The sequence below is a fragment of the Rhinatrema bivittatum genome, chromosome 5 (assembly GCF_901001135.1).
Source record: "Rhinatrema bivittatum chromosome 5, aRhiBiv1.1, whole genome shotgun sequence".
NCBI classification, from domain to species: domain Eukaryota; kingdom Metazoa; phylum Chordata; class Amphibia; order Gymnophiona; family Rhinatrematidae; genus Rhinatrema; species Rhinatrema bivittatum.
Window position 1 is genome coordinate 248,143,542 of NC_042619.1, and position 13,057 is coordinate 248,156,598.

At 44.4% G+C, this 13,057-nt stretch overlaps 1 protein-coding gene across 2 annotated transcripts in view; it reads left to right on the top strand.

The window, feature by feature from the left end:
- KAT6A (lysine acetyltransferase 6A) overlaps positions 1-13,057 on the top strand; it is a 333,161-nt gene that overhangs the window by 42,345 nt on the left and 277,759 nt on the right. For both annotated transcript variants that reach the window (XM_029603716.1, XM_029603717.1), the window contains exons 3-5: positions 11,586-11,694; positions 12,389-12,504; positions 12,617-12,698. In XM_029603716.1, coding sequence (XP_029459576.1) covers positions 11,586-11,694; positions 12,389-12,504; positions 12,617-12,698 — 307 coding nt within the window. The remainder of the gene's footprint in view (positions 1-11,585; positions 11,695-12,388; positions 12,505-12,616; positions 12,699-13,057) is intronic.

Genomic DNA, 13,057 nt, shown 5'->3' on the forward strand with positions numbered 1-13,057 from the left:
CTTTAAGGACATTTCAGTGGTGGTAAAATCCTGACACAATGAAGATAACTTCTATTTAGAGATCTATCTCGATATATATAGAGAGAGAGTTAGAGATGGCTGTTACTATCTTTCTATATGTATTTATCTATCTATATATAAATAAAATACCATGGCTTGGTATTGAAACCCTAATTTTTCACTTCTTGATCACTTCCTGATTTATAAAGTTGAACTATTTTTGCTCATACATCCTTTGACAGCTTTTGCTTTCCCCATGCTTCAGCAACCACCAAAGTCATGCAACCCTGGATGAAATGCACAAGGGTTTCTCAGGAGCTAAGAAACTTAATGACTCTTTATTCACAGACATTAATTACAATCAATTAAGGCACATATGTGGATACCTATCTTTCGTTGCCATCTCAACCTATGTCAACTTAAGTGTTTATTATCAGCCCAAACATTCAAAAGTATGCAAACTTTTGGACCTGACCATTTTATTATTTCCCTTATTGCTATGTTTTGTTTAATGATTGTGAAATTCTGTGATGCGTAATATTTTAATTTGAAACATTAAAAATAACATTTTATCTGATCACTCATGTTTTCTTAAAATGCTACACATCTTACAAATTCTGCCAGGGGTATGTAAACTTATGAGCACATACACACACTCACATACACGACAAAAAAAATCGGCAGTGACAAAAAAATAAAGCCAACAGTATCAACTGAAACAAACCAACAAATCTTATTGTAAAATAGCTTTAGTAACACAAAGAATTTTTCTGTAAAAATACTTCCTTCTATAAAAGTGAAATTTGGGGGAAAAGCCAGTTCATAACTTACTAAAGAATAGCAAGCTAACATAGGTCTGTCACATCCTGTGCCAACAGACCTTTGAAAGCTTCTCCTCAACCATGCCCATCTCTTTGAATGTAAATAAAAAAAGGTACTGACCTGATCTTTACAACAATCTCATGATTGCATCACACTGATGCATGCAATAAATTTAGTATGCAGCTGAATAGTGGCAATCTGAAGAGAGTTTATTTAAAAAAAAGTATAAGAATATAATAAATATACTGTGGTAAAGAAAGAAATGAGATCCAAGGGTAAGACCAAATAAAATAAAAAAAATAACCCAAGGAAGAAAGTGAAAACTAGTCTTATCTGTGGATTTTCTAGTACTTTTCAATTTTTACCCTGTGGAAAATGACCTCACCCTTATCAGATGAAAGTAGATTTAATAGGATAGAGCCAAGGAAGTACTCCTTCCCCCAAGTTTGGCTCTGTTTGGTCTTTTACAGAAGTGATTGTTCTTCACTCTTAGACAGATGGACAGATTTGAATCAGTGCTAGAGTGTTTTCAGCCCAGGTTGAAAGGCACTAAAAAGGTAAAGTTCTTTTGCTTTAATGAAGTTAGCATGCTGCTGAACCCCAGCAGCTAACATTCATGGAAGTATTAACCATGATAGCTGTAAAAAAAAATAGTTAAAACAGGTGTTTACATTTGTACCTGTGGTTTGCATGACTATATTGGTATTTGGTTTGGAGGGTGCAAAAAGCTGGTAAGCATTCGTCTTTGGGCAAGAAGCAATACCTACTGACTGATTTGGAAATGCTGGCAGCTTCTGGGTGTGTTGAGTTCTTTGAGATATTGGGATTCTCTTCCAAATGAGCAAAAAATTCCAGTGTCTACTGACACTGCATCCTTCTTTGAATCATATAATTTACAAAATTTGCTGAGTGCCGTAGTAGAATGCTGACAGACTCCCAGAGTTAAAACATTGAATCCAGAAAGCAGAAACTATGCTCACCAGATATCAACAAAAATAATAAGTTTAGTATAGAACTCCTATCTCCTGTACAAAACCTTTTTAAAACTCTCAACCACATAAATTAGGTGGCCTACAGCACAGATTTGCATCTCCACCTATTAATTTCACTTCTCAGTTCATTTCATTAGTCACATGAGTCTTGTTTAATCTTTTTTTTTTCCTCAGAATTAGGACCTGAATGGTGGTAGATTTTGCTGTCCAAGTGGTGCAGTCTATGAACTTTTACTTCAAGGCTTGGAACATGTATTCTCAATACTGTATGGGGTAGAATCAAGTTCTGAACAGAAGGTAGCCCTACTCATCAAAAAAGTATATTCACTCCTGCCTCTGAAATACATACATGCAAGGCAGATTTTGGTTTGTTTCTGAGCTCTTTCCTTTTGAACAGCAGCTTTTGAACCTGTACAGTATCCTGCCTTTTTCCTGGGTATATTTCTCTGAGAAAGAGTGTGGTCATTAATTGTGGCTAGTTTGCTCTCTATCTAGGATTCATAGTTAGGCTATAATAGAGAGATGAATTGTTCTGTGGGTCTGGCAAATTGTAAAATATTTCACTCATTCTTCTTGGATCTGGTGACCTTAAACAGATAATGTCACTCTCTTTTTAACAGGAGGAGTTGAACACCTGCCAATAAACACACATTATGAAAATGAGCTGCTGTTTCCTTGATTCCTAAAGCTAGCTTTCAGGCCGATTCAGAAAAACGCGCGGGAGAGCTGGCGAGCGCCCGCTCTCCCGGCGCGCGCACAGGCCGCAAATTAGGGCCTGCGGTAAAAGGTGCTAGGGACACTAGCGCCTCCTTTTTGACAGGAGCGGCGGCTGTCAGCAGGTTTGACAGCCGACGCTCAATTTGCCGGCATCTGTTCTCAAAACCGCTGACAGCCACAGGTTTGGAAAACGGATGCCGGCATAATTGAGCCTCCGTCTTCCGGGCCGCGGGCTGACTTTTAATTTTTAATTTTTTAAATTTCTACTTTTTTTTTTACTTTTGGGGCCTCCGACTTAATATCGCCATGATATTAAGTCAGAGGGTGCACAGAAAAGCAGATTTTACTGCTTTTCTGTGCACTTACCTGGCGCCAGCAGAAATTAACGCCAGCCTTTGGGTAGGTGTTAATTTCTGAAAGTAAAATGTACGGCTTGGCTGCACATTTTACTTTCTGTATTGCGCGGGAGTAACTAATAGGGTCATCAACATGCAGTTGCATGTTGCGGGCACTATCGGTTTCGGGGGGGTTGGACACACGTTTTCAATGCGCTATTACCCCTTACTGAATAAGGGGTAAAGCTAGCGCGTGAAACGCGCGTCCAAATGCGGGTTAACACTGTACTGTATCGGCCTGTTTGTGAGGATAGCAGCTTTCACTAGTCTTCATTTGCTTTCTGAGTTCAAATCCTAGAGTGGACCATTCCTCATTATACATAAGCCTTTGTATACTTGCTCTTCACTAGGCCTCTAGGGACCTTCGTTTTCAGTTTTTATTTTATTTGCTTGGGAATTTCAATGTTAGAACAAAAAAGAAATCAGTGGAAAAATGACTTTTCCACAGATCTTTTCTAATCCTGTGTGTTATATTGGTCATTTTTCTGTGGATATCTTTTATTACATTGATATTCCCAGCAAAATAAAATAAAAACTGAAAATGAAGGTCCTTATCTATCCTTTACCCCAGTGGTTCTCAGGCTAGTCCTCCTCTGGCACATCTAGTTAATCAGGATTTTAGAATATCCAAAATGAATATGTATGAGAGAGATTTGCATGAACTGTCTCCATTGTATCCACATCTCTCTCATGCATATTCATTGTGGATACCCTGAAAACCTGACTGGCTAGGTGTGTTCCAAGGACTGGGTTGAGAACCCCTGCCTTAACCTATTGTAGTTGTCTTATTCCTTATCTCTTCCTATCAGTCCCCACATTGCACGTCTGTACAGTCTCTTGTAATAAGATTGTGTTCTCCAAATTAATTAATCAATGGATTTGTTTCCATTATTGTTTCCCAGCTCAAATCTTCCATTCCTCGAGTAGGTTGGAGCTGAGTTTGCTTACAGAGGCAATGTTCACTACCTCTGGGGTGAGGGAGTAATAATCATTGCACAGAGGGAACACCTAATGGCTGTGATTGCAGGATCCGGAAGAAGCTCCAGTGTATAACTCCTGGCCAAAGACTTGTCACTGCAGCGAGTGGGTTAAGTGAGCTGGGAAGGAATTAAAATAGGGGAAAATATCCCTGGCTAATTGAAAATTAAGGCTTATGGCGCCAGATCCCAGTACTGATTCCAGTTGAGCTGGAAGTCAAAAGTAGCGCAAAATTGCCAGGTAAAAAAATCCAAAACATATATCAAAAGGCAATGATATATGAATCTTATGCTCTTTTAGTTTTTTTTGTTTTTACTTCATTTTTAAATTATTTAATACAATTAAATGCATTGCCTAAGTGCTTACACTTGTCAAAATTAAGATAAATGGCCAATACACACTGAACTGACAACTTATTCATAATCATTAACTCAGATTTGCGTTTACAATCTGGGTAACTACCACCAAGTTCTAACTGTTTTTAAACTCTACTCTTAACCTCTAGAATCATTGTTAATATATAAAGATAAAACCAAATAAGAAAACAAATGGAAAATCCTTTTCTTGATAAAGGGATCTGAAGGTAATATGACTTTCACTTCTGCTGAACAGTTTAATCAGTTTTCACATTTAATGCAAAATATTCTCAAAATGGGCTCCAAATCCTATCATTTTTCCTTCCTCTTAGTTCTGTTATTCTTCCAAGGATAGAATATGCTGCATATTTATTATCCAGTCATTTAAGGTAGCTGGGTCAGATGTCCAGAAGGCGACTACCATTCACCAAGCTGTTGTACAAGCCTGATCCTTCACAGTTCAGATTTCTTAAGATAAGTGGTTCTGAAAGCACAAGAGATCTCTGTAAATAAGGTTGCAAGAAGAAATGGTCTTTATACAAATAGTTAACCAGTTAGTCCAAATGGTAAAAGTTTGGGTTACGAAATATAGGAAAAAGCCTTTCAGGAAGATCTCAAAATGTGGATATGACTGGTGGCTTGTACAGTTGCTCATAACCACTTACATTACTAGACAGCAAAATATTCTGTCTGAGATGATCTGTTAGATCACCATGTCTCATCCTTCAGTCGTGTGATAAACCAGATTTTCTAATACTAGGAAACCTTAGTTGGATGTGATTGCTGCACACATGAATGAGAATGTCAGGCAGGAAAACTCCAAAGGCATCTTAAATGTTTGTTTGTTTATTGAGGGACAGTTGTCATCTTTAATCATATCTACCTCCCCAGCCTACAAGCTCTAATTTCTGAAAGATGTAGAAAGACTTGGGAGAGACTGTTTTTGAGAACTGGCAGTACGCCTCCTTTTTACACAGAGCAGACTGATTCACCGAAGGTCATACTACTTGTTAGGGAACTGCTCATGCAGTTTTCAGCATTTCCCTTGGTAGTACGTCAGAGGTGCTATAGAGCTAAGTGGTATACAGGGAGGATCTAACAATACTGACAGCACTGAACAGACACATCTGGAACTAGTGCCAGTACTCTCCTTTTGCTGGGGCAGTGATTGTTGTATCAGCCCACAGGGTTTCAGGCCACATGAATATTCCTTTATCACCAGCCACATGCATCAGCTCTCATCCCAGTTTTCACAGGATTTGATGTCTGTTCCATTGAGAGTCCACATTAGGTTCACTTATTAAGCCTTCCTTAGGTAATAGGAGCGAATTGGCAGTCCAGTCTATGTAAATGTTACATTTCCTAGAGTGTAACCAGATAGACTCAGGACCAGTGGGTTATATGCTCCCCTGCTAGCAGATGAAGACGGAGTCAGGTTTCAAAGCTAATGTTACCCCAGATATACCCCTGCCGTGACCTCAGTCATTGAGTATCTCTCCATCTCCTAGCAGTTGTGGACACGCTATCCTCACACTAGCAGCGGTGAGTAGTGGGATTGCAGCACTAGTTTCAAGAATAAATTTAAACTTACCTCTAAATTTGGGAGAAAGATTGAGTTCTGCTTGCGCCCAGTTGAGAATTCCTGAGGCGATTTCCGAGATCCCTCAGAGGTGTGCCATGGTCCGGTAGCTGGCCTCTGGCATGGACTTTGCTGCTGAAGCAGCTGATAGGCAGTGGGTGCCGGAAGCTGCGTGCGGCGGTGACGGCCTAAGCCCTCTCCCTCCACACAGAAACCGTCCCTGTACTCAGCCGGTAAGCGCTGAACCCAGCTAAGTAGGGAAGAACTTCTTCTATTCAGAGACTTGGAAGGGCTTTGGTAAGTCTTTCCTCCGGTCTCCTTGCTTGGTGCGCCATACCGATATCTTTCCCGATCCCGTTAGGGCAAGGGAAGGGGGTTTTCCGAGCAGGTTGAGTGGCCCCTCGATGGGCTAGGCCCTGCTGCAGGCTCGGTGGGCACTCTATGTGGCTGGCCGCGGCAGCACCATCTTGCGTGCAGTTTGGTGCAGTGCCATTTTCCCCCATTGCCTGATGTGCGGAACGGGCTGGCCATCTGTGCCTAATGCGCACATAACCACATACACAACCGGCCGCTTAGATTTACTCGCGCCGAGGCGGGTCTTTGCGCGCTCGAGAGGCTCTTGATGGCTGAATGCACAAGTACAGAGTATTATGGCCCTGGCAGCAAAGTAGCTCAAGCGACACTCCCTTTGTACTGCCTGCCATAGTAAGGCTGCACAGTCTGATCTGGAATCCTTCCTGTGTCAGCACTGTGAGGAGGCCCAGGGAAGGCTGGACTCTCAGAACTTTTCCCAGTTCGGCCCCTCCCAGTCAGAAGACGAGTCAGCCACGAACTTATCAGGTAGACGGACCTGTGCAATTCTGGGGTGGTGTCCTCCCCAGGAAAGGGCAGTTCATCAGCCCCTACCTCGGTTCCTCCTGGACTAAATATGGACTTGTTGGAATTCTTTCAGGGCCTGCAAGCCTTTGTTTAGGCGCAGTCCGCTCTGCCCCTGCCCAGGCTGAGCCCTAGCTGGGAAGGCCTCACCCTCCCAACCCTATCAGCATGCCTCGCCTCACCAAGGGTATCCCTGACAGGGACCCTGACACCACGGACGACAATGGGGATGTGGATTCGTTGAAGGATGGGGAAATTCCTCCAGGCCTGGAAACACATACCGGACCATGCTTTGATTTTTCCACAGAGATGAATTACCGGTCCTAGTCTCCCAGACCCTGAAGACTCTGGGAGTTCCGGACACGGACCCTATTTGGGAGCCAAAGAAGAACCCCATCCTGATGTCTCTACGGAAAGCCTCTTGCTATTTCCTGATCCTGGAAGCCATCCAGGAGTTGATTGACCTGGAATGGGACCCAGCGGTCAAGGAATGCCTGCGTTTCCCGAAAGTGGACACCCTGGTCTGCGTTGTCTTGAAGCAAACAACTCTCCCAGTAGAGGGAGGAGCGGCTTTGAAGGATGCTCACGATAGGCGGTTGGAATCCATCCTTAAGCAAGCCTTTGACGCAACAGCAATGACACTTCAGTTCCCTTCCTGTTGTGCCCTGGTGGCTCGTTCGTGTCTGCTTCTCTCTCTCTCTCTCTCGAGAGAGGCAGATAACTCAGGGGCACATACCAGAGAGGCTATCAAGCCCGCTGCAGGCCTTCCTAGTGGATGTAAGCTTGGACTTAGTGCATACCTTGGCCAGAAGAGTAGCCTCAGTGGTGGCGGCCAGAAGACAGCTCTGGCTGCAAAATTGGTCAGCGGACACAACCTCTAAGAAGAACCTCACAAAGATGCCCTTTTAAGGGATCACTCCTATTCGGAAGCGAATTGGAGAAGCTAACCAGTAAATGGGTGAATTTCCAGTGCCTCGGCTACTGGAAGACAAGAAAAAGAGGTTGCAGCGCCCCTTATCCAGGGGCTCCCAGTGCTTCCGGCCCTGCAGAAACTCATTTCAGAATTCTCGGTCCTTGGGAAGGTCTCAGTCCTTTCGGAACAGACAACCAAAAAGGGGAACAGGTTTGGGCTCAGGCTTGACCGGAACTTCCCAATGAAGTTTGGCCGACCCATCCACGGGACGAGGAGATATAGGGGGCCTACTATCCCTCTTCTATCAGCGGTGGGTCGAGATCACATTGGACAAATGGGTCCTAGACATCATACGTGAAGGATATGCTCTGGAATTTCGCAGCATCTCTTGGGATATGTTCATGATGTCACCTTGCCACTCCCAGCACAAGAAACTGGCAGTGGAATCCACACTAAAGCTCCTCCGTCTGAGGTCTATAACTCAAGTACCTACACACCAAGTAAATGTAATAATGCCCTGTATTTCATTGTACCCAAGAAAGAGGCGTCATTCCGACCCATCCTGGATCTCAAGAGCGTCAGTCGTCATCTGCGAATAATTCACTTCTGCATGGAAACTCTCCGCTCTGTCATATTGGCCGTGCAACTGAGAGAGTTCTTAACCTCCCTGGACCTCTCAGAAACCTACCTTCATATTCCAATCCATCAAGACCACCAGCGTTTCCTATGCTTTGCGGTACTGGGCCGCCATTACCAGTTCTGGGCATTGCCCTTCGGCCTGGCAACCACCTCCAGAACATTCTCCAAAATTATGGTGGTCATGGGGGCAGTACTGAGGAAAGAAGGGATCCTGATGCACCCTTACTTGGATGACTGGCTGATTCGGGCAAAGTCGTTGGAAGAGAGCCTACAAGTGACCAGCAGGGTCAGGTCCCGCCTACAGGAACTTGGTTGGGTCGTGAACATGGACAAGAGCAGCCTCAAGCCCTCCCCATCCTTAGAGTACCTGGGAGTCTGCTTCGACTCCAGGCAGGACAAGGTCTTCCTCCTTCCCTCGAGGAGAAGGAAACTGACGTACCAAGTGCGTCGGTTGGCGAACACAATGTGCCCCAAGAGTGTGGAGCTATCTTCAGGTCCTCGGCCTCATGGCATCAACCCTGGAAGTAGTACTGTGGGCGAGGTCACATATGCGACCTCTCCAACGCTCCCTGCTGTCATGTTGGAACCCACTCTCTCAAGACTACTCGATTCGCCTCCACCTACCGATGGAAGTATGTTCTTTGCTCTAGTGGTGGCTACAGGAAGTTCACCTAAGCAAGGTGTAAACCTGTCCCCACTGAACTGGATTGTCCTCACTACGGAGGCGAGCCTCTGAGGGTGGGGAGCTCACTGTCATGAATTGACAACCCAGGGGCGATGGACCGAGGAAGAGGCGAGCTGGAAAATAAACCACCTGGAAGCGCAAGCGGTCAGATTAGCATGCCTGCAGTTCAGCCTCAGGCTCCAGGGACAGGCAATCCGCGTGATGTCTGACAACGCTACAACAGTAGCCTACATCAACCGCCAGGGAGGAACCAAAAGCCACCAAATGTCTCTGGAGATAGACCCACTTATGGCATGGGCGGAGCTAAACCTACAAGGGATCTCTGCCTCTCACATCGCAAGAAAAGACAAAGTCAGAGCAGACTTTCTCAGCAGGGAGAGCCTTAGGGGAATGGACGTTGTCGACCAGAGCCTTCCAGCTCCTAGTAGATCGCTGGGGCCTCCCATCCATCGACCTGCTGGCTACATTTCACAATGCGAAGGTCCCCCGATTCTTCAGTCATAGACGAGATCGGCACTCCCAAGGGATCGACGCTCTCGTCTAGACCTGGCCAGAGGAAAACTTACTGTATGCCTTCCCTCCGTGGCCTCTACTGGGCAAGATCATCTGCAAGATCGAACACCACAGAGGATTAGTCCTTCTGGTGGTCCCGGATTGGCCCAGATGCCCGTGGTATGCAGACATGTGGAGGCTCCTCATGGAGAGTTTCCTTTGCCTCCCCCCCGCACAGGGACCTTTTCCAACAAGGCCCAATTCTTCATGAGGACCCAACTCTATTCTCTTACGGTCTGGCCCTTGAGAGGGCTCGCTTGACGAAGCGAGGATATTCGCGGCTGTGATCACCACTTTGTTCCGTGCATGGAAGTTCTCAACGTCCCTGGCGTATGTACAGATCTGGAGAATATTTGAGGCCTAGTGCGAGGAATGCGGGGTGCCCCCGCGAACAGCCAAGATCCCCCATGATTCTGGAATTTTTACAGGACGGCCTGAACAAAAGATTGCCCCTCAACTCCTTGAAGATCCAAATGGCGGCCCTCTGCTGCTTAAGGGCCGATGTGAACGGAACCCATCTGTTGGCGCATCTGGACTTGACCCGTTTCCTAAAAGGGGTTAAACTCCTCTGACCACCCTTAAAGTGGCTGGTCACCCTGTGGAACCTCAATCTAGTATTGGACTTTCTAGCAGGATCTTCCTTTAGGCCACTGCGCAGACTGTCACTACGCCTGTTGACACTAAAGACTAAGTTCGTTGTGGCGAAATGCTCGGCTCGTCGCATCTCTGAACTACAGGCGCTGTTGCGTCGGGAACCGTTCCTTCAGTTTACTCTAGGAACAGTACAGCTTTGCTCCATCCCCTCCTTCTTACCAAAGGTAGTCTTAGAGTTTCACCTGAATCAGTCCCTTTCCTTACTGTCCCAGGATAGACGCAAGGATATGGAAGACTACCACCTCCTACGCCATTTAAATGTTGGTAGACTTTTAGTGCGGTGTCTGGAACGTTCAGAACCGGTGGGCAAAACAGACCACTTATTTATTCTTCACAGGGGAAGAAAACCCCTTCAGGTTAAAGCTCATTCCACTAGGGCCCAGGCAGTATCTTGGGCGGAAGCTAAGCTACTGTCTCCCATCGACGTCTGTCATTGGGAGATAGTAGCGTCCAGGCCCAAGAGGAAGCAGCCTTTGCGAGGGCGGTACTAATCAGACCGCATGCAGCCTACTGCCCCATTTGGGAGTAGCTTTTGTACATCCTACTGATCCTGAGTCCATCTGGCTACACGTTAGGAAATGGAAAAATTACTTACCTGATAATTTCGTTTTCCTTAGTGTAGACAGATGGACTCAGCATCCCGCCCACAGCTGCCCATGACAGGTACCAAGAAATCGCGCATGAGGTGAATCTCGATTCCATGAGATTATGGGTAAGCCATCACCCTATCCCTAGTTCAGGGCATCTGTAGTATTGCTGGGATCCAGCGCTTACGTTTGGTTGAGTACAGTTGTGGTCTCCAGTTTTTTAAGCAAGTTACAAAGCTGTATCCAAATTCTAATTAAGTTTTTCAATAGTATATCTACAATAGCTTTTGAAGAGAATACTGAATGGCTGAGGTCACTGCAGGGGTATATCTAGGGTGATGTCAGCTTTGAAACCTGACTCCGTCTCCATCTGCTAGCAGGGGAGCATATAACCCACTGGTCCTGAGTCCATCTGTGTACACTAAGAAAAACGAAATTATCAAGTAAGTAATTTCTCCAATGCAAATACATGGCAGAAACATGAAACCCTGTTGGGTTGAAGGTGGATATAAACATTTTCAAAAGTGCTATTAAAATTATTTATCCTCCATGAATAACATATAAGGTTTGTTAATATTACAGACTTAAGAAGTTTTCCGCAGACCCAGTCCTGGTACTTGCCTATGTAATAGGACAGATCATGTAGTTGGGGTCAGAATGGCAGTGTTGGTCCTTAGTTTATAATCATCTGCTCTTTCCATGGAACTAGTTATTTGTTGTCATTCTAGGATAAGGGAAGTGATCTTAATATCTGCCGTATTGCTTCTTTAATGAAATAATTCTGTAGAATTTAGTGTTAAGGAGCTGTTACCTTTTTTTCCTTCGCTTTCTTCCTCACAGCCTGTTGCTGAACCCATTCCGATCTGCAGTTTCTGCCTTGGTACGAAAGAACAGAACCGGGAAAGAAAGCCTGAGGAGCTCATATCATGTGCTGACTGTGGCAACAGTGGTAAGCCACTTTGTCTTCTTGCTATGGTAATGTTTGGAGAAGGCAGTGCTGAATAGTTTGACATATAATTAGCCAGGTAGATGTTCTGAACATTTATACCAGTTGTTTCAGGTTACTTGTTAGTTCTGACTTGGACAGATCCTTCAAGAGCAACATCTGACCCACTGATACAGAAGTAAAATGGTAGGAGAATAACATAGTAATACTGCTGATAACTCACATTTTGAGTGGTAGTTTTACTCCCAGTAACTGTTTCTGTTCCTGGAAGTGCTGCTAATGATTGGATATTGCGTCTCTTTCAATATCTGTAGCCTTAGTCTGTTCTGTAACGATTGTCACCTGCCATGGTGTTCACGGATTTCCTGAGCACTCTCATTTTGTTTGGTACTGTTTTTTTTAGTACTGATGAGCCAGCCTGCCATAAAAGACTTTCTCTGATATATTCAGCATGCATTTAAGTCTAGATATACTAAGGGATCCTAGATTCTTGCACCTTGAAGAAAGATGCAAAATTATGGGAAAAAACTTTGTTCAATAATTGCTTTCTTCTTTTAGGAGGTCATTGATGCAGAGAACATAATCAAATTTCTTGACTTTTGAATTGACCACTGGTGTTGCCTTTTTTTTAATAAGCAGGAATAATTAATAGAATCCTCACTGGCCCTCATAACTTGATTATATCTTCTTTCTTTAGGTCATCCATCCTGTTTAAAGTTCTCCCCAGAATTAACGGTTCGCGTGAAAGCTTTGAGGTGGCAATGTATTGAGTGCAAAACGTGCAGCTCTTGTCGAGACCAAGGAAAAAATGCAGTACGTCTGTCTGCTTGGGCCATCTCTAAGATGGTTGCATGTGAACAGTTGTGGGTTCAGCATTAATATGACCTGCTCTGCTTTCGTAACAGATTTTCACTCTTTGTTATAGGATAACATGCTGTTCTGCGACTCTTGTGATCGAGGCTTTCACATGGAGTGTTGTGATCCTCCTCTTACCAGGATGCCGAAAGGTAAGCATTTTGTAAATTGTGTGCTTGAGAAAAAAGCATGCACTGTTCTGTAATGTTGCCATTTCTGGTCTTTCATCCTATCATCTCCCCATAGATTTTTTTTAATCTTTCAGTTTCCAATCCACACTCCCCTTTATGTATTTATTTACATTTTCCTGTTGATATGTAGGCTGAATTAGCCATGCTTCATGGGTAATGTCATTGAACAACATACTAGGCAGAACTGTCTCTCAATGTAAAAAAAAAAAAAAGTTTGCCCGTGTGGTGGTTCCTGCGTGAAAGATAGTTCTTTTTCGCCCACGATAGAGCACCAGTGGTGGAATCTGTCTCTCAGATTCAGCTCTTCACAGGAAAAAAAC